An 18,389-nucleotide genomic window follows, 5' to 3' on the forward strand; every position below is an offset into this window, starting at 1 on the left:
CTATGCCCATTCATAAGGGGATAGGCAAAGTAATGCCCTGTAATGGAATCTATATGGTGCCCTCCTGCACGGCATGCATGGATGTGGGATTCAGAGACAGATTGTAGGCACAGTGACTGTGGTCATTGAGAAAACTCCCTGTGTAACTGTGTGTAGAGGAGGTCATACATTGGAGCTAACTGTCCCAGTATTTCAGCAAGGGAAGCATAGCTGCTCAAGTCCTGGTACACCTTCTCAGAGTCAATAGAGATAATATTTAAAGTGCTGTATACAGAAATAATCTGATTAGTTCATAAGGAAATCATCATGGAATATGGGTCAGAGAGAGGTAAGAGGGACATGGAGACTAATGGAGTAACTTTGATCTGAGGAAGTGGACATGCCACCCAGCTGATATGTGCAGATGTATGGTTGGGCAGATACTTGGAAAGAGGCTCAGACTTGTCAATATAGAGCAGATTAGTCTGTTGGGCTCTGTTACAGGGCTAGCTGCACTTCTGTCCCCTTTCTGGTCTTTCTGAGTGCACCCCCTCAGGTGTCAGGCCTTTATCTATCTTGGGATGGAATTTTACAGTTCTCCCATTTTTTGACCAGGATCTGGGCTTCAGTAACCTGTTATTTTAGAGAAAAAGGATTTTAAAACAACAAACAGTTACATGCATGTCTTTAAGTAAAAGACTTACCATCCCCCGATGGTAACCTAGGCAGTCCTAACTTCTTCAGAAACCCTCAGCAGGATCCTATATGTCTGTCTGTTCTCTGAAAAACAACTGCCTCTCTTTAGAGTGTCACTTTAAATCCTGCCATAGGGTTTTGTTCTTCTGTGCTTGGAAGGTCTTGTTTGCTGCTAGTCAAACCAGTTTTATAGGCTCAGTAGGAGATCAAGCCAGAGAATGACACTTAATTGTCAGTTGATAAGTGGCTAACAGTAGAGTTTCTGTGGGAGTTTGGGGGGAGGATTTCCTCCCTTCCCTTTCTTTTTTTCTAGGAATAGGATCTAGGAAGTGAAGACAACAGTGGCTACTGTGGCAGCACTAGAAGTGACCTGAGGAGGAGAAGAGACAAAGAACATGGTTGGATGCAGAAGCTGTGGGATATACTTCATTGTTGACAGAGCATCTGATGGAAGCTACTTATGTTGAAATGTTACTTAGTAGAGCTCATGGCAGAGAAGATCCAAGGATTAGATATGCAACTGGAGACAATGATGGAATTCATATGGGGATTTGAAGATATAATGCAGGAGAGGAGAAAGGAGATAGCACAGCTAGCTCAAGATTTGCAGGCATCTGCCAACTAAAAGAACTTGGAGAGTGATCAGCTGGAAGAACAGGGAGATCCATGGAAGACTGCCACTATGAGGACAAAGCAGAGGAAGACACCAGCTAGTGGTGGTGAAATAAGTTGGATAACAGGTTTGCTACACTGGGGAATGAGGAGGAGAAACAGGTGGAAGATGATGAGGTCATCAGGAAAAAAAGAAGGGAAGCTAGTCCCTGCAGAAGAGAGGAAGAGATGTAGAGTTAGCCAGGGACAAGAGCCTAAGGAAGATATAAGGCTAATGTAGAGGGGACTGCAAGAAAGCACATAAGACAGATTCATACCAGTACCAGGAAGAGACATGTCTATGTGACTGGGGATCCCATACTCAGAATTAGCAGGCCTGTCACCAGACCAAATCCAGAGAACATAGGAGTTGATTCCTACCAAGAGGACTACCTACTGTATCAGAAGATGCTTAGTGTTGGCTCATCTCTTTATATTATCTGTTCACTTAAGTCACAGGACTACTTACAGGTCTGTTATATTTTTTTTCCTAAATGTTCATTCAGGTTTTAATAAATTATTCTGAGTGGCATATTTCTGTGAAACCTTTGACATTAAAATTAGTGATTTATTTTTTTTAGTCAACAGAAAAAAACTCCACAAAACAGTTGCTAAACTACAAAAACAGGTAACTTAGTTTTAAAAAGGTTTCAAAATTGGTAATAACCTTATTACAGGATTGTACAGATTTATTCTTTATTCAAAAAGTATTTAATGTGATTGTTTTTTGAGATCTCTAATGTTCTTAAAGCTCGTGATTAACATAAGCACTCTTTAAAAACAAAAACAAACCTGTTTGCTTAACTCCTGGAGGAGGGAGTAGAGGGGGAATGATCTTGAAGTATTACTGTTGCTATAAACTCACACCTGTTGCTGCAAAAATAGCCAACTCTCTGTTTACAAAATGGGAGTTGGTCTTGATCCAGGATGAGTTAGCATTTTCACTTAGGCTCTATTTTTCTAACAATCTTACATGAATTTCCTGAGTATTTTTTGTTTGTTTGTTTTTTGAGGAATGTTACGTTATGAAGATTCACTATCCAGACAGTTTGATTAATCAAGCAAGACTGCCAACCATATTGAGAGTTCTATCCCAGGCAGTTGCCTGGCTTTTTACATCTTCAGTCTCAATTTAGCTGTAAAGTAGTCAGATACTTGCAGCCAAAGCATCTGTGTTTTCCTGGATTAAAGAGAGAAATCCAATTTAGACAGGTTTTAAAAGCTATTCTGCAGTCCAGTATTGTTGACCTCTTGTGTATTACACATGTTACGTCACATTGGTCAGGGACGGATTAACGCAGGGGCTTTAGTGAATGCAGCCCAGGGCCTTGGGCTAAGGGGGGCCCTGCAAAAATAAATCCATAATGATATACAATTCAGTGGTCACCAACCTGTTGATCACAATTGGCTGGACAATCCTGGAGCCTCTGCCAGTTGATTGCGATCTCCTGGCCTCTAAAAGTGTGGTGGCACAGCACCTCCCGACCTCTCAGCCTGAGCCTGCACCTCGCACCCCTTCCTGCACCCCAACTCCCTACCCCAGGTCAGAATCCCCTACTGCAGCCAAATTTCCTCCCCGAGCCTGCATCCCTCTCCTCCTCCTGCACCCCAACACTCTGCCCCAGCCTGGATCCCCCTCCTGCACCCAAACTCCCTCCCACAAAGAAATTAATATCACAGCTGTTCCAAGGTAATAAGTAGGCTATTTTGAATTAACTGAACTATATTTTACATGTTTTAAAACTGAAATATAACCACAGAATGGCTTTATGTTAATTAAAAGGCAAGTTTAGTATAGCATTAATAGCTTCGATGCCATAATTGTGATCATTTTGTTTTAAATTAAGAAGACGACTTGTATTCAGGGGCCCCATAAAATCTAATAGCCCTGGGCCAGGAGATTTAATCCGGCCCTGACCTTGGTATCTGTGTGGAAAGTCACTCAGATTTGCTAAGGAAAAAAATCAGTTTGCACAAGTACAGTAGAGACTTGTTAGAAGCTGGCCGCTAAATTCTCTGAAGATTTCAATGAGCATCAAGAATGCTTCATCCCCTTATAGCTCCTACATACCAGTTGGATTGTGTTTGGGCCATTCCTTGGTTTGGGCTGGATTTTCCCTTTCTCCTCCGAGCTGCCAGGGGTTCCAGACACTGAAACAGAGAGCAGGAACTCTCTCTCCTGTGCTTTCAGTGTTACTTCTGGTGGGGCTCAGGCAGCATGGAAGACAAGGAAGAAGCAGCCTGATTTGAATATAAAAGGGGGATGGAAGAAAAGGATTAGATGTAAGGAGACAAGGCAAGAGCAGTGGGAGCAGAAGATGGTGGTAGTAACAATGATAGGGCAAAGGGGAAGGAGCTGTGTGTGTGTGTCGTAAGGCAGGAGTTATGGATGGGCAGAGGCTACAGGATGGATAGGAAACAGAGGGAAGGAGGAGGAGGAGCTGGGGATAGGGGCAGAAAGGGGGACAGGGAAGGAATGAGAGGATGGGGATAGGATGGGGCAAAAAGGTCTGTAACACACTGGAAAACACTCCTCTAAAGAACCTGGAATCTAACCCAGGTCCTGAGTCTCAACATTCATAGCTATTTGCTGACAGCAAAGGAAACACAATGGCAGAGTATCTCCATCCTCCTCTAGTGGCAAGTCCACATAGTCTGCAGCCTTCTATTGCTACCTGTTGTTCTGTTAATTCAAGTGATAGAAGGCTATGCTGTGAATTTAAAGATCTCAATCCTGCTGGTGGACCATATAGAGGTCAGTATGGTTCCAGATGATGGACTTTTTTTCAATTTGTGTTTTAAAAAACATAGGAAATTAAATTAAAAAGAAAACTATGTTAAAACAGTGTTAAAGTTGCAAGTGATGCACTCAAAATTTAGGACATGCTAGTTTTATGGTTGCCTGTACATTCTTAATTTAGCCCCATGTGCATGTAGATTATGATGCAGTCTTTAAGTACATATTCATATAATATTTTTTTCCACAGGACTCAAGACACGTTTCTCCTCCCGCCCCATATTTCTGTATTCAGGTGCACCAGTATCTTCTTGCTTGCTGTCTGGGCATGAACAGCTGGAGCACTGAGAGCGCAGGAGAGAGAACCTCCCCATTTTCCTCCTGTAACTGGCTCTGTAGGCCAGGGCTGGATTTAGCAAGTGCGAGGCCCGATTCGAATAGTTTTGATGGGGCCCTGGCAGGGATGACTCACCCAGCAGTGCTCCGATTCTTTGGCAGCACTTCGGTGGCGAATCCTTCACTCACTCCGAGTCTTCGGCGACACTGGAACTAGTGAAGGAAATGCCGCCAAAGACCCGGAGTACCGCCAGGTGAGTAAAAATTAAAAAGGTGCCTAAGTTAGGCGCTCTTCTTTAGGGCACAGGGCCCTCTTAGGCGCGGGGCCCGATTTTGTAGCAGTGGGGAGCAATTGCAGGAAAAGTTGTGCTCCCCTCCTGCAGCCAGGGTTGGAGCATGCCCATTGGAAACAGAATCTTCTTGGGATAACTTAGCTGCCAAACTAATAAGTCTCTACTGAGCATGTGCAATCTGTGAATTTTTAGAGGCTTATAATTTGGCAAATTATGGTGGATTTTCACAGAAACGGCAAAAGATACCTCCCTACACCACAGTGACTCCCTGCCAAACTTCAAATCCCTGCTCCAAAGCATGGAGATGCAAGAGCTTCTCAGTGAAACAGCTGCAAGAATTTTTGAATGTGAGAGAAAATAGTTTAAATTTGTTCTTAGGAATGGCCAAACCATTTTTACTGAAATTAAAAAAAAAAAAGGTATGTGTGCGCGTGCGCGTGGAGGGATAAAGCCTCTTCCCCGAAAAAAGGAAAAAAAACAAAACACATCCTGAGGCAGATGCTCAACGTGGAGAAAAAGCCCAAATGGTTAAAATTTGTCAGTGGTTTCTATAAACAGCTGTAAAATAGGGTCTTATAATGGGAATGTGGGACATATTTAACTATAGGTGGCAGTAATAACTGTCCATCCATCCATCCATCCACATGAAAGAATTTGGTCACCTTCTGTTTATCTTGGGTTATGCATACCCATTGCTTGGATGCTGCTTTCCGTATTTCTCTATTTTCCTTTTACAAGTAGGTATGTTCTCTGCTGGAGAAGAATAAAAGTATGTGGGTGCAAGAGACAATTTTCAACCTGATTGGCAGTGTCTGATTGACAGGGGTGGCATCAAGATACCCGTTAGTTTGCTTTGATGAATCTCACAGGGAATATTTCCAGATAAGAAACTGATCATTCTTTTAGAGTAAAAATATTATTTTAAACATTTGATGTACACCCGGAAATGTTCACTATGAAACATATCAGAGCTTGTATGATACAGTACTAATAAGTTATACTTTTGAAACCCTGGTGAATTATTAGTGTCTTCTGGTTTTTGAAAATTAAGTTGCTTTCATTATATTCGTTTGTCTGTATGTTACTATGTTTAGCTTGACTTAATGTCAGGCTTTTGAAGTTTAAGCATACCCCACCCCTCAGCCTCGTTTTTTTGGGAGAAAAAGGGATCCAGAATAAGATAACTACATTAATAAAGACCATGGATTTAATCTTTCTAAATTCTACCTTTTTTAGCAAAATAAAACATTTGGATACTTTGACTGACTGCAAACAACTAAAGAGTACAGCTACCGAGTTTGAACAGCTAGGTGACAATTGTCAATTTATTGATGTTTATAAGTATCATCCGATGAAGTGGGTATTCACCCACGAAAGCTCATGCTCCAATATGTCTGTTAGTCTATAAGGTGCCACAGGACTCTTTGCTGCTTTTATAAGTATCATGGTTTCACTTTCTACATTTCTTTTCCTTTGCTTTTCTCATTCATAATCATTTTAAATCTCATCCTTTATCATCTTTTCCTTTCTGTAATTAGTACCTTATCTAATGTTTTTACATTTCTTTTTCTTCCACCTTCTGTACTGTAACACTTTGTTTTAGGGCTGTCGATTAATCACAGTTAACTCACATGATTAACTACAAAAAAATGAATCACGATTAAAAAATTGAATCATGTTAATCACAGTTTTAATTGCACTATTTAACAATAGAATACCAATTGAAATTTATTAAATATTTTTGATGTTTTCTGTCTTTTCATATATATTGTAATCTGTGTTGTAATTGAAATCAAAGTGTATATTATTTTTGATTAGATATTTGCACTGTAAAAATGATCAACAAAAAATAATATTTTTCAATTCACCTCATATGAGTACTGTAGTGTAATCTTTGTCGTGAAAGTGCAATTTACAAATGTAGATTTTGTTGTTGTTACATAACTGCAGTCAAAAACAAACCAAGGTAAAACTTCAGAGCCTGCAAGTCCACTCAGTCCTACTTCTTGTTCAGCCAATCTCTAAGACAAACAAGTTTGTTTACATTTGCAGGAGATAATGCTGCCCTCTTCTTATTTACAATGTCACCAGAAAGTGAGAGCAGGCATTTGCATGGAACTTTTGTAGCCAGCATAGCATGGTATTTATGTGCCAGATTTGTATGCCGCTTCATGCTTTGACCACCATTCCAGAGGACATGCATTCATGCTGATAATACCCATTAAAAAATAATGTGTTAATTAAATTTGTGACTGAACTCCTTGGGGGAGAATTGTATGTCCCTTGCTCTATTTTACCTGCATTCTGCCATATATTTCATGTTATAGCAGTCTCGGATGATGACCCCGCACATGTTGTTCATTTTAAGAACACTTTCACTGCAGATTTGACAAAATGCAAAGAAGGTACCAATGTGAGATTTCTAAAGATAGCTACAGCACTTGACCCAGCGTTTAATAATCTGAAGTGCCTTCCAAAATCTGAGAGGGACGAGGTGTGGAACATGCTTTCAGAAGTCTTAAAAGGGTAACGCTCCGATGCGGAAACTACAGAACTTAACCATCAAAAAAGAAAATCAGTCTTCTTCTGGTGGCATCTCAGATAATGAAAATGAATATGTGTTGGTCTGCACTGCTTTGGTTTGTTATCGAGCAGAACCTGTCATCAGCATGGACACATGTCCCTTGGAATGGTGATTGAAGCATGAAGGGACATATGAGTCTTTAGTATATCTGCCACATAAATATCTTGCGACGCTGGCTATAACAGTGCCTGTTCTCACTTTCAGGTGACATTGTAAACAAGAAGCGGGCAGCATTATCTCCTGCAAATGTAAACAAACTTGTTTGTCTGAGCGATTGGCTGAACAAGAAATAGGATTGAATGCACTTGTAGACTCTAAAGTTTTACATTGTTTTATTTTTGAATGCAGTTTTTCTGTACATAATTCTACATTTGTAAGTTCAACTTTCATGATAAAGAGATTGCATTACAGTACTTGTATTAGGTGAATTGAAAAATACAGTGCAAATACTTGTAATCAAAAATAAATATAAAGTGAGCACTGTACACTTCGTATTCTGTGTTGTAATTGAAATCAATATATTTGAAAATGTAGAGAACACCCAAAAATATTTAAATAAATGGTATTCTATTATTGTTTAGCAGTGCGATTAATTGCAATTAATCTTGAGTAATTTTTGTAATCGCTTGACTGCCCTACTTTGTTTAGTTTTAGAGATTACCAGTTTTCAATTTGGTCTATTATTTCTGTTCATTATTGTTGTTTATGTTATTTTTCTCTGTAACCCTTTTCAAGTACTTTGGAATAAAAAGGCTGTTATTTCAGTAAATATAATGTAAAGCTTTCTATTCCTCAGGGGTCTGATATAGAGACTGTGACCTCTGAAAATGGAGGAACAAATAGTAATCTTGAATCTGTGTCAGAAGAATATGCTACTTTGGTGGAGGAAGAAGAGCAACCATTTGATTTGAGAGGTAAGATATTAAAAGCAGAGCTATTCTACAAAATATGCAAGACTTCTGTTGTAGTGATTAGTTTTGTCTAAGATATTCTATATGTACACCTTAATAAAGACAGTGTATAGGCCTGTGTCACATTACTTCTTTATCAGTGTTGTGGACAACTTTCAGTAATTAGAATTACAAATATATTCCTTCTTAAAGTGCATATGGGAATGAAATAATTAGTATGGCGCATATTTCTGAAGCATTACTTCAGGCATGTTAACGAAGAGTACCTATTTGTATAGTTGAAAGATAGCTATATAATTACTGATACAGAAATCATGATTTAATTAAAATTCCTTAATTATGTCATATTCAAAATCAGGATAATTTAGAAGCAAATGTGAATTATATCTATAATAAGAATCCAGTAATGTCACTTTGAAGCCTAAACTATCTGTGGAGTCAGTGTGAAGTGTTGGGAGCAGCTGCAGGGGTAGTTGAGAGCTACCCCTTGTTGTCAGCTGTTGGGAATGGCCCACATCCACCCTAATTGAATTGGCCTTGTTAGCACTGACCCCCCCGCTTGGTAAAGCAACTCCCATCTTTTCATGTACTCTGTATGTATACCTGCCTACTGTATTTTCCACTCCATGCATCTGATGAAGTGGGTTATATTCCATGAAAGCTTATGCCCAAATAAATGTGTTAGTTTCTAAGATGCCACAGGGACTCCATGTGTTTCTTTTTTGTTCAGAATATTCCCAGGCTGAATCATCACTGGGTTTTGTGGACTAGTACCATCCAATTTTTAAATTCTGAGCCAATTTGACTTTATAAATTACATCTGTTCAGTGTCTTCTGTAGCTGTACACTCTGAAACAAAAATCAGCATAACCACCCACACAATAACACAACCGTCACACACAATAATCGCAAATGCACAGAGACCCTAACTGCAGCGCATACCCCTCATTGACCACCTACACAAGTCAGCACAGATCTCCACGCGCAGCCCCCTACATGCACAAATCCATATAACCACCGCTTATTCTTCATTTGCACAAAACAACACAACCCCAGTACAACCCTCCAGACACAAATCAACACAACCACACGGTCAGCACACACAATAATACGAAACACAAACTACCCCTCACTGTAGCATACGTCCCTTATTTGCCACCCACACAGTTCAACACAGATCTCCCAGCATCCCCCGATGCAACTCAATACAACCACGCACACTACAACACAGTTTTCACACACAGTAACTCCTACAAAACCCCCAGATGCAGCACAATCACCTGCACAGTAATACAATCGGTATACACAAATATTCCAGTAAAACACAACCAGCACACACAATAATCCCAAACACTTTTAGTCCCTCAATGCAGTAAACACCTTCATTAGCCACTCAAAGTCAACACAAATCAAAACAGAATCTGCCAGCACAAGACACACAGTTGCCCACCCTTATCGTACTTATTATAAATCTGAGCAGTCACTGTGTGTCATCACTAGTTGTTAAATAACTTCAACTAATTGGTAGTATGGAGGTGCCTCAGTGGCTCTGTGTTAAAATTGCATTGAGATTTGTGTTTAAAGCAGAATGAAAATTCTTCCATTTTATACTTTAATTATTGAATTTTGTATCAACATTTAACACTTTCTCTCTTCCTAGAGCAACTGAGTTTTCCATAATATTTTTTATCGAAGATTTATTAAGTTTGCCAGAGGTAACAGTTGGAAATGAGCCCTTTTTGAAACGTTTTCCTGAGTCTCACATTTTTTTGAAGTGACTCTTTGTTTTATACTGAAACCACCACAATCCCTTGAAACTTCAAATTTCTCTGTCCTACACAGTCTACCATCTTGGGGATAAGACAATTTTCAAATCATACTTTAAAATGTATAGTTATCATAACTTAATTGAGCTCTGCAAAGACAAAGAATGGAGCTGTTAAATTCCATTAGATGCTATTTCTCTGCAGTTGAGCCTGTCTCCCTGAATCCACAGATCAACCCTTGTGTATACCTCCCCAAGCCCTGAGCTTGAGGAGCTATTCTGGACAGCAGTGATATGGCACGGGGTTCTGTGAGCTATGAGGGGCATCAGAAGAGAGTGGGGTATTGAGGGGATGCTACCCATGGCAGCAACAGCATGGGAGGGCCCTTGAAGGTGATGGTTCAGCTCAGATATATAATGGCCTCCTTCTCCTTCGAAGCTTTCCAACACAACCCCATTTCCCCTATATGCCCTCTGCATAGCCCCCCATATTTTCATCTGCTGAGGATCTCAAAAAGGACAGGAAAGAAGTTGTGCTCTGACAAACAATAGGGAGTTTGTCAAATTGGAGCTCTCCCTCTTTGCTTATCCATGTCCCATTTTGTTTCCCACCCTCTGTGGCTCTGCTACCTGGTGCACTAAGAAAGCACAGTATTTCCGTACTGAGGCATCAGTGCTTCAAAGACACCTAATGGCACTGTTGCAAGGGAGCTGATAGGGTGTGTGCACCCATTGAGGGCCTATAAGCATGGAGTGGAGCTATAGGGATTGAATGAGGTTTATGGGAACTATGTGAGTAGTATGGGAGGAGTAGGGCTGTGCAGGGACTTCAGTTAGGGAATCCTCTGTCTCTGTGGCAAGGAGTGGAGTTTGAAGTGCCAACCAAATCTTAAAACACAGAATTTGCAAAGTTGGACTTTGTGCATGCTCAAATATATGCTAATGAGGAAGCATAGCATTCTGAGGCCTTTACCATGAGATCTTCCTCTAGTAGCCAATACATGGTCTGTCATCCAGAAATTAAGACCAGTTAAACTATCAGTAGAAATCTCTTTGAGTGATATTTAATAAGTTGCTAAATACTTTTCACAAACTGGTGGTGGCCTCACTTTGTTGTTATTGTAGTGCCTAGATGGCCCAAACAAGATTGGGTCCAATTGTGATAGAATACAGTCCCTGTCCCAAGAAGCTTACCATATAAATAGATGATGCCTTTTCAGACATATGATGGGAAGGGAAACAGAGGCACAGAAAGGTGAAGTGACTTACTTAAGGTCATGCAGCAGACCAGTGGCAGAACTGGGAATAGAACACAGACCTGCTGAGTCCCAGTTCAGTGCTTTGTCAACTGGACCTCTCTGCCTCTCCGTGGAAGCTATTTACAAAGTAATGGGGCACATCTTCCAAAATGTGCATGCACATTTTAGAATGCCCAATTTTAAATACCCTATCCTAATTCATATGTATGTTCGGGTTTCCACATATATAAAGCATGTGCAAACCTCAACTTGTATGCATGTATTTGCACACCTAGATTGGGTACATGAATTTGGGCTTGCACATTTTTTGAAGTTAGCTTCATAATATAAATCGGAAAAAAACTATATTTACCCTATTTAATCTTTTTATAAATAGGTTGAATAGGATAAATATTTTTTCCAATTTGTATTATGAAGCTAAGACCATTCTTGGTAAGTTTTATTAAATGGTTTTAACAGTGAGATGATTCACACAGTCAATGCAAAACCCCAGATGGTAAAATATAATAGAATTTTGATTTAATGTCTAGGAATCCATTATCCAAAGTGGGGTCAGGTCCCTCAATATCTTGAAAAGTCTTTGGATTATCCAGATTTATCTATGTTCCATCATGATGTCTGGATAACTGAGGACATACTGTTGAATCTAATCTAAGTGTATGTTTAGGGTGTAGGTTGCTTCTAGTATGATCAATGCAATGAGGGTCTGAATAAAAGCATCCTCACATCGTCATATCCTAATGATTAAAGTATTTGGCATCTGATGTTTCTTAGAGGGATGTTAAACAATGAAGTTTAATACATTTGAAGAATGTTTATTCAGGAATGATTTGGCTTTAGAAATTGTTTGATATTGCTGAAGAAAAGTGGAGTCCATGTTTTTAATCCCACATTAATTGAAGATTTCTTTGTGCTACAGCTGAATGCAGCAAAGATGATGTGGTGTCAATGGTAGAAACTTCTCATGCTGCCTTGGAGGAAACCGAAGCAGTTCCAGAGGTATATTATATATTGTATAGCTCAAAGACCTAAATGAACCCCATCTTACAATGCCAAGCAGTATTTTTAAGACACAAAAATAAAGATGTTGTTATTCCTCTTTTGCTCCTAAAGCATTAACTACTTTCTGTTTTTAAAATGCTCTACTTTCTGTATGTCTGTTTGAATAACCTCTTTTTATATTACTGATTTTTTTAGGTAAAGAAAGAAAGATTGCCTGATCACAGTTCCTGTATTGGGGCTATTAGTGATGATTCTGACATTGTTACCCTTGAAACACCTAAAGTAGAAGAAATTGGAACGCAGGAAGAAACTGCAATAGTTGATGAGCAAGCTCAAGGTTCAGATGATTTTAACATGGGTTCTTCCTCCAGCAGCCAGTACACATTCTGTCAACCAGAAACTGGTAAGAGTGTTAACTGCAGAGGAACCTTGTACAAATGGTACAAAAAAAGGGTGGGGTTGGGATCTGCTTTAGTAATTAAATTATGAGAGCCTTATTTCCTGCTTGTATAGTTCTCTTGGGGAAACTTCTCAGTCTATATGAAAACATATCCCAAATGTCTGCAGATTTCATACTCTTGATCTCATACTTTGCGCTAGCATAAGCTTTACGGTACTTTTCAAAAGTATTGCTAAATTAGAAGCATTAATAGGAATGTGAAATACATGCTGGCTAAAATACAAAATATATTACTGACATGTTTTAGAGGATTTATATGATTTTTTTTTTTTTTTACCTTTCATGCTTCAGATTTCTTACTTAGAAATCTTTTATATTTCCTTTTGGAAATGTGTTCATTTGCCAAAGAGCTGAGATAGATGGAATTATATCTCAGTAACCAATTAAGTATCATATGTTGATGTTTGGGGCATAAAAGACTAATAACAATGTCATGCCACAAGTGGACTCTTTTGCCCCTTATACTGCACTATGTATAATATCTTGTAGAGGAGCTGAAGCTCTTATTAATTTGTACAAATGTCACACAGCATGATATGTAGGAAGAAGGGTATGAAACTACAGCGAAGTTTGGGGTTTTTCTTACATTTATCTTCTCCCTGACTACCTTTTTCTCTAGTTTCATGTGCTTCCTTCTTGCTCCATTATCCTGCTTACTTGTGTTGCATTCTCTTACTGCCTCTTCTCTTACTCATTCCCTGTCATAACACACATTTATACTGCTTCCAAGTTAGGGGCAGGGATAGCTCAGTGGTTTGCTAAACCCAAGGTTATGAGTTCAATCCTTGAGGGGACCATTCAGGGAACGGGAGTAAAAAGCTGTCTGGGGATTGGCCCTGCTTTGAGCAGGGGGTTGGACTAGATGACCTCCTGAGGTCCCTTCCAACCCTAATATTCTATGATGTAGGTTAGGGTTGCCAACTTTCTAATGGCACAAAACCGAAAAACCCTTGCTCTGCCCCACCCCTTCTCCGAGGCTGTGCTGCTGCTCACTCCATCCCCCCTTCCTCAGTCACTTGCTCTCCCCCACCCTCATTCACTTTCACCAGGCAGGGGCAGGGACTTAGGGTGCAGGAGGGATCATCAGGCTGGGGCTGAGGGGTTCAGAGTACAGGAAGGGGCTCAGGGCTAGGGTAGGGAGTTTGGGGTGTGTGTGCAGGCTCTGGCTGGGTATGTGGGTTCCCAGCCAATGGGAGTTGCAGAGCCGGCGCTTGAGGTGGGGGCAGTGTGTGGAGCCCCTGGATAATGCTTCATTTTAAGGGAGGGATAGCTCAGTGGTTTGAGCATTGGCCTGCTAAACCCACGGTTGTGAGTTCAATCCTTGAGGGGGCCACTTAGGGATCTGGGGCAAAAATTGGTCCTGCTACTGAAGGCAGGGGGCTGGACTCGATGACCTTTCAAGGTCCCTTCCAGTTCTAGGAGATTGGTATATCTCCAATTATTATGTTTTTATTTATTAGGAGCCGGACATGCTGGCTGCTTCTGGGAGCCACGTGGAGCCAGGGCAAGCAGGGAGCCTGCCTTAGCCGCGCTGTGTCACCGATCTGACTTTTAGTGGTCTGGTCAGCAGTGCTGACTGGAGCCACCAGGGTCCCTTTTTGACTGGGTGTTCGAGTCAAAAACCAGACACCTGGCAACAGTATTCAAAGCTGTATCCCCTTCTTAGTATTAAGCTGTAATTTGGAAAGTAACATACAAGAAGGAATGACTTTCAAAATCACTGCTTTAACTTGGGAGCAGAGAATGTGTACTGAGTAGATACATATATGCCATATCTTTGTGCTTATAAATGTCCATATGCATCAAAAGATTGACAAACAGCCCAGTGTCAAAATCTGACCCATTTATGACTGTTATTAATAAAGGTGTCATCAACTTTTTTAAATCTTCCACATTATCTGATTTTATGTTCTGTTATCTTGATTTTTCCTTTTATGGATAAATTCTAAAATCTTTCTTCTGTTTTGATATACAAAAGAAGGTTGGTGGGAGAAGCTGAGGAAGATTCCAGAATGTGTAAGGGGATGGGGTGATGACCTGAAAGAGCATGTGTCTGGCAGCCTTCCTTTCCAAGGTGGTGTGACTACATTTGATCAGCTTGTATAAAGTTGACTGCTTGTGCCTAGCATGGAGTGCTTTTAAAGTATTAATGCCTACCTGACTTGCTGTTATAGTGGTAATGTTCCAAACAGGTGCCCAAAACCTGTCTTTATTACAGATTTTGGCTAAGCTTTTAGGCTCTATTTGACTGATTTGCTTTTCAAAAAATAGACTGTACCTTAATTTGGAATGAGCATCAATAAAAGCAATATTTTAATATATTTGCATAACCAGTTAGTTGGATGGCTGCTGTTGGAGTCCAAATGTATCCATAGCCATAGAGAGACGTTCTTCCATGTTTAATTTAAATGATTTCAAACAGTGCATTAAATTGATTGTGCACTGTAGTAAAGTGTGTTGAGCATGTTTGCATTGTTTGGAAAGCCATTTGTAATTTTAGCAGTTGGCAGGAAGAAATTCTACCTTTTTTCTTTACATTAATGGTAATACATGGCCTCCAAGTGTGAACTCTTCATTTGCTTGTCTAAACTCTGGCTGAGTTGTATGCTGTGAGCAGTCAGGACAACTGGCTTCCCCAAGTCAGGGACTTAGGTCAAGTATATATTAGAAGATGCTTGCCAGTATAGGTATATCAGCAAACCCTCTAATGTAGACACAGCTTATGCTGGCTAAAAAAGGACTTTAGTCAGTATAGCTTATACTGGTTCCCTGTGTGAAATAAGGCATAGCCACAAAAGCATTTGTATGCTGGTAAAAAACACTAGGGCTTTAGCCAGTACAGAAATGTCACCAAAAAATCAGCCTAGTGTTGACATTACTGTGCTGTCAAAAGTTTCTAATATAGATCTGGCCATTATGATCATAACCAGAAAATGATATTTAGGATTTCCTTTAAGGATCAGACTTTATCCACTATCTTTCTGTGGGTATTTTGCAGTATGACACTATACTGAATCCTCATAGCTATTGTAGGAAGGTGTCATTCTTATCTGAGGGTAGTGCTATTGAAAATTTGCCATTAAGTGCTTTTGTTGGTGTTTTAAGTATCTTCAAGTGTTACAGGGTTCCGGAGCTTGGGCTCCAGCTGGAGTAGGAAGTGTGCACTGCAGCCTGATCCCAGTCCAAGTGGGCTGGCATGGGCCAGCTGTGAGTGTCTAGTTGCTGTGTAGATATACCCTAAGATTACATTATTCCTCTGAACAGTTTATTTTCCACATATGTAAGCTTCCTCTGCTAGCTGAACCAACCTTGAAAATACTAAGTATTATTTTTCTAGCCATTTATTATCTTGTGAAATATTTCTTTTGTAAGTGTGTACATACAGAACATGTGCATTTGTGTCTGAGCTCCACACTGAATTCTAGTTCAAATACTTTTTCTCACCTGATTGAGCCATTTCTGAATGCTTGCTTTCCCTGTCCTCAGTTGTTGAAGTGCATATCTACTGAAATGATCCATTCTATAAAAGACCTTCTTTATTAAATTTAAATTGATTTGAAAGTGTCTGCACTTCAGGATAAGCTGCCTACATGGTTGAACTGAATTTAAATTCCTGTTTTCCTACCCATGCATATAAAAATTGCTCAGTCAGGGATATAAACCAGAATGTATTAAAGAGGGGTGAAAACATTATCTAATGAGGGGAAAATTCTCTTTCACAATCTAACATGCTACTTTTCCATGGAAGTCCAAAATAGTATATCTTAGTATTCCAGATATTAGTATTTTGTAATCTGCCTCAGGGTAGGCCTGATTGGCCCTGCTCTTTAAATCTGAAAAATTAGGGTTTGGGTTTTATTTTCAGTTAGGAAACTTAAATTATAATGCTTGGTCTGATTATTGCTGTCATTGCTTGGCATTCTTGTCTACTCAGTGAGATTTGCATGTTTTTGCTTAATTGTGTGGTTGTTACAGTTGTGAAATTAGATATGTTGACTCATATTAGCCCCACAAAGATATTTTAATTAGACTTTTATATTTTTGGCCTTAATGCCAACACCTGTTTGTTTAACTAGGAGAAGAGCTACAGAGATACTTGCATCTTATTGTCAGTGGTATTCTGACAAGAGGCAGTAAATGTTTATGCTTATGCACACTGTGACGAGTTAGATCACAGGACCCCCTTGGGAGCTGCCACCTGATGTGCTAAGACTACTTCTACTCCTGCTTTCCCTGCCAGCTCAGGACCCCAGCACCTTGTCTTGCTGAGCCAGACACGCCCGTCTGTTCCAGTGCAGACCCAGAGACTGAATTACTTGCCCCAAAGCTGCAGGTTTACCTGAAAACAGCTCACAGAAGTGTTCCTGTCTTTAACACGCAGATGTCCAACTGCTAATGGGGGTCTAAACCCAAATAAATCCGTTTTATCCTGTATAAAGCTTATGCAGGGTAAACTCATAAATTGTTCGCCCTTTATAACACTGATAGAGAGATATGCACAGGTATTAATTAATACCCCCAGGTATTAATACATACTCTGAGTTTAATAAAATCACTTTTTAGTTATTAATTAATACAGAAAGTAGGATTTAAGTGGTTCCAAGTAGTAACAGACAGAACAAAGTAAGTCACCGAGCAAAATAAAATAAAATGCGCAAATCTATGTCTAATCAAACTGAATACAGATAAGATCCTCACCAGTTCCGGAATGCTCCCTTTTACAGACTAATCTCCTTTTAGCCTGGGTCCAGAAATCACGCACACCCCTTACAGTCACTGCCCTTTGTTCCGGTTTCTTCCAAGTATCCTGGGGAGTGGAGAGACTCTCTTTTTAGCCTTCTGAAGACAAAATGGAGTGGTCTCCCAGGGGTTTAAATAGACTTTCTCTTGTGGGTGGAGACTCCCTCCTCACTTCTCTGCAAAGTCCAGCTCCAAGATGGAGTTTAGGAGTCACCTGGGCAAGTCACATGTCCATGCGTGACTCACAGTTTTTACAGCTAGCATCCATTGTTTACATGCTACCTTGAATGTCCTCAACTAGACTTCTTATGTGAATTGGAGCATTCCTGTAATAACCTTAGTCCCAGATTTGGACCTTAGCGTCCAAAATATGGGGGTTAGCATGAAAACCTCCAAGCTTAGTTACCAGCTTGGACCTGGTACCTGCTGCCACCACCCAAAAAATTAGAGTGTTTTGGGGCACTCTGGTCCCTCTGAAAAACCTTCCCTGAGGACCCCAAGACCCAAATCCCTTGAGTCTCACAACCAAGGGAAATAATCCTTTTTCCCTTCCCCCCTCCAGGTGCTCCTGGAGAGATACACAGACACAAGCTCTGTGAAACTACACAGAGGGACTCCCCCTCTCCGTTCCCAATCCTGGAAACAAAAGTACTTTCCTATTTCCCCAGAGGGAATGCAAAGTCAGGCTAGCAATCCAACACACAGATCTCCCCTTGACTTCTTCCTCCCACCAATTCCCTGGTGAGTACAGACTCAATTTCCCTGAAGTAAAGAAAAACTCCAACAGGTCTTAAAAGAAAGCTTTATATAAAAAGAAAGAAAAATACATACAAATGTTCTCTCTGTATTAGATGATACAACACAGGGTCAATTGCTTAAAAGAATATTGAATAAACAGCCTTATTCAAAAAGAATACAAATCAAAGCACTCCAGCACTTATATTCATGCAAATACCAAAGAAAAGAAACCATATAA

The 18,389-nt window shown here is 40.1% G+C and overlaps 1 protein-coding gene across 10 annotated transcripts in view; it reads left to right on the forward strand.

Annotated features, from left to right (window-relative positions):
* Positions 1-18,389, forward strand: part of CCPG1 (cell cycle progression 1) — a 56,734-nt gene that overhangs the window by 25,812 nt on the left and 12,533 nt on the right. For 6 of the 10 annotated variants that reach the window (XM_050968660.1, XM_050968661.1, XM_050968662.1 and 3 more), the window contains 4 exons: positions 8,073-8,190; positions 12,131-12,210; positions 12,409-12,616; positions 14,652-14,747. In XM_050968660.1, the coding sequence (XP_050824617.1) occupies positions 8,073-8,190; positions 12,131-12,210; positions 12,409-12,616; positions 14,652-14,747 (502 nt within the window). Of the gene's footprint in view, positions 1-5,430; positions 5,600-8,072; positions 8,191-12,130; positions 12,211-12,408; positions 12,617-14,651; positions 14,748-18,389 lie in introns of those variants that run through there. The other 4 variants (XM_050968664.1, XM_050968666.1, XM_050968663.1 and 1 more) reach the window with 2 other exon arrangements.

The sequence above is a fragment of the Gopherus flavomarginatus genome, chromosome 9, assembly GCF_025201925.1.
Source record: "Gopherus flavomarginatus isolate rGopFla2 chromosome 9, rGopFla2.mat.asm, whole genome shotgun sequence".
Taxonomy (NCBI): Eukaryota; Metazoa; Chordata; order Testudines; family Testudinidae; genus Gopherus; species Gopherus flavomarginatus.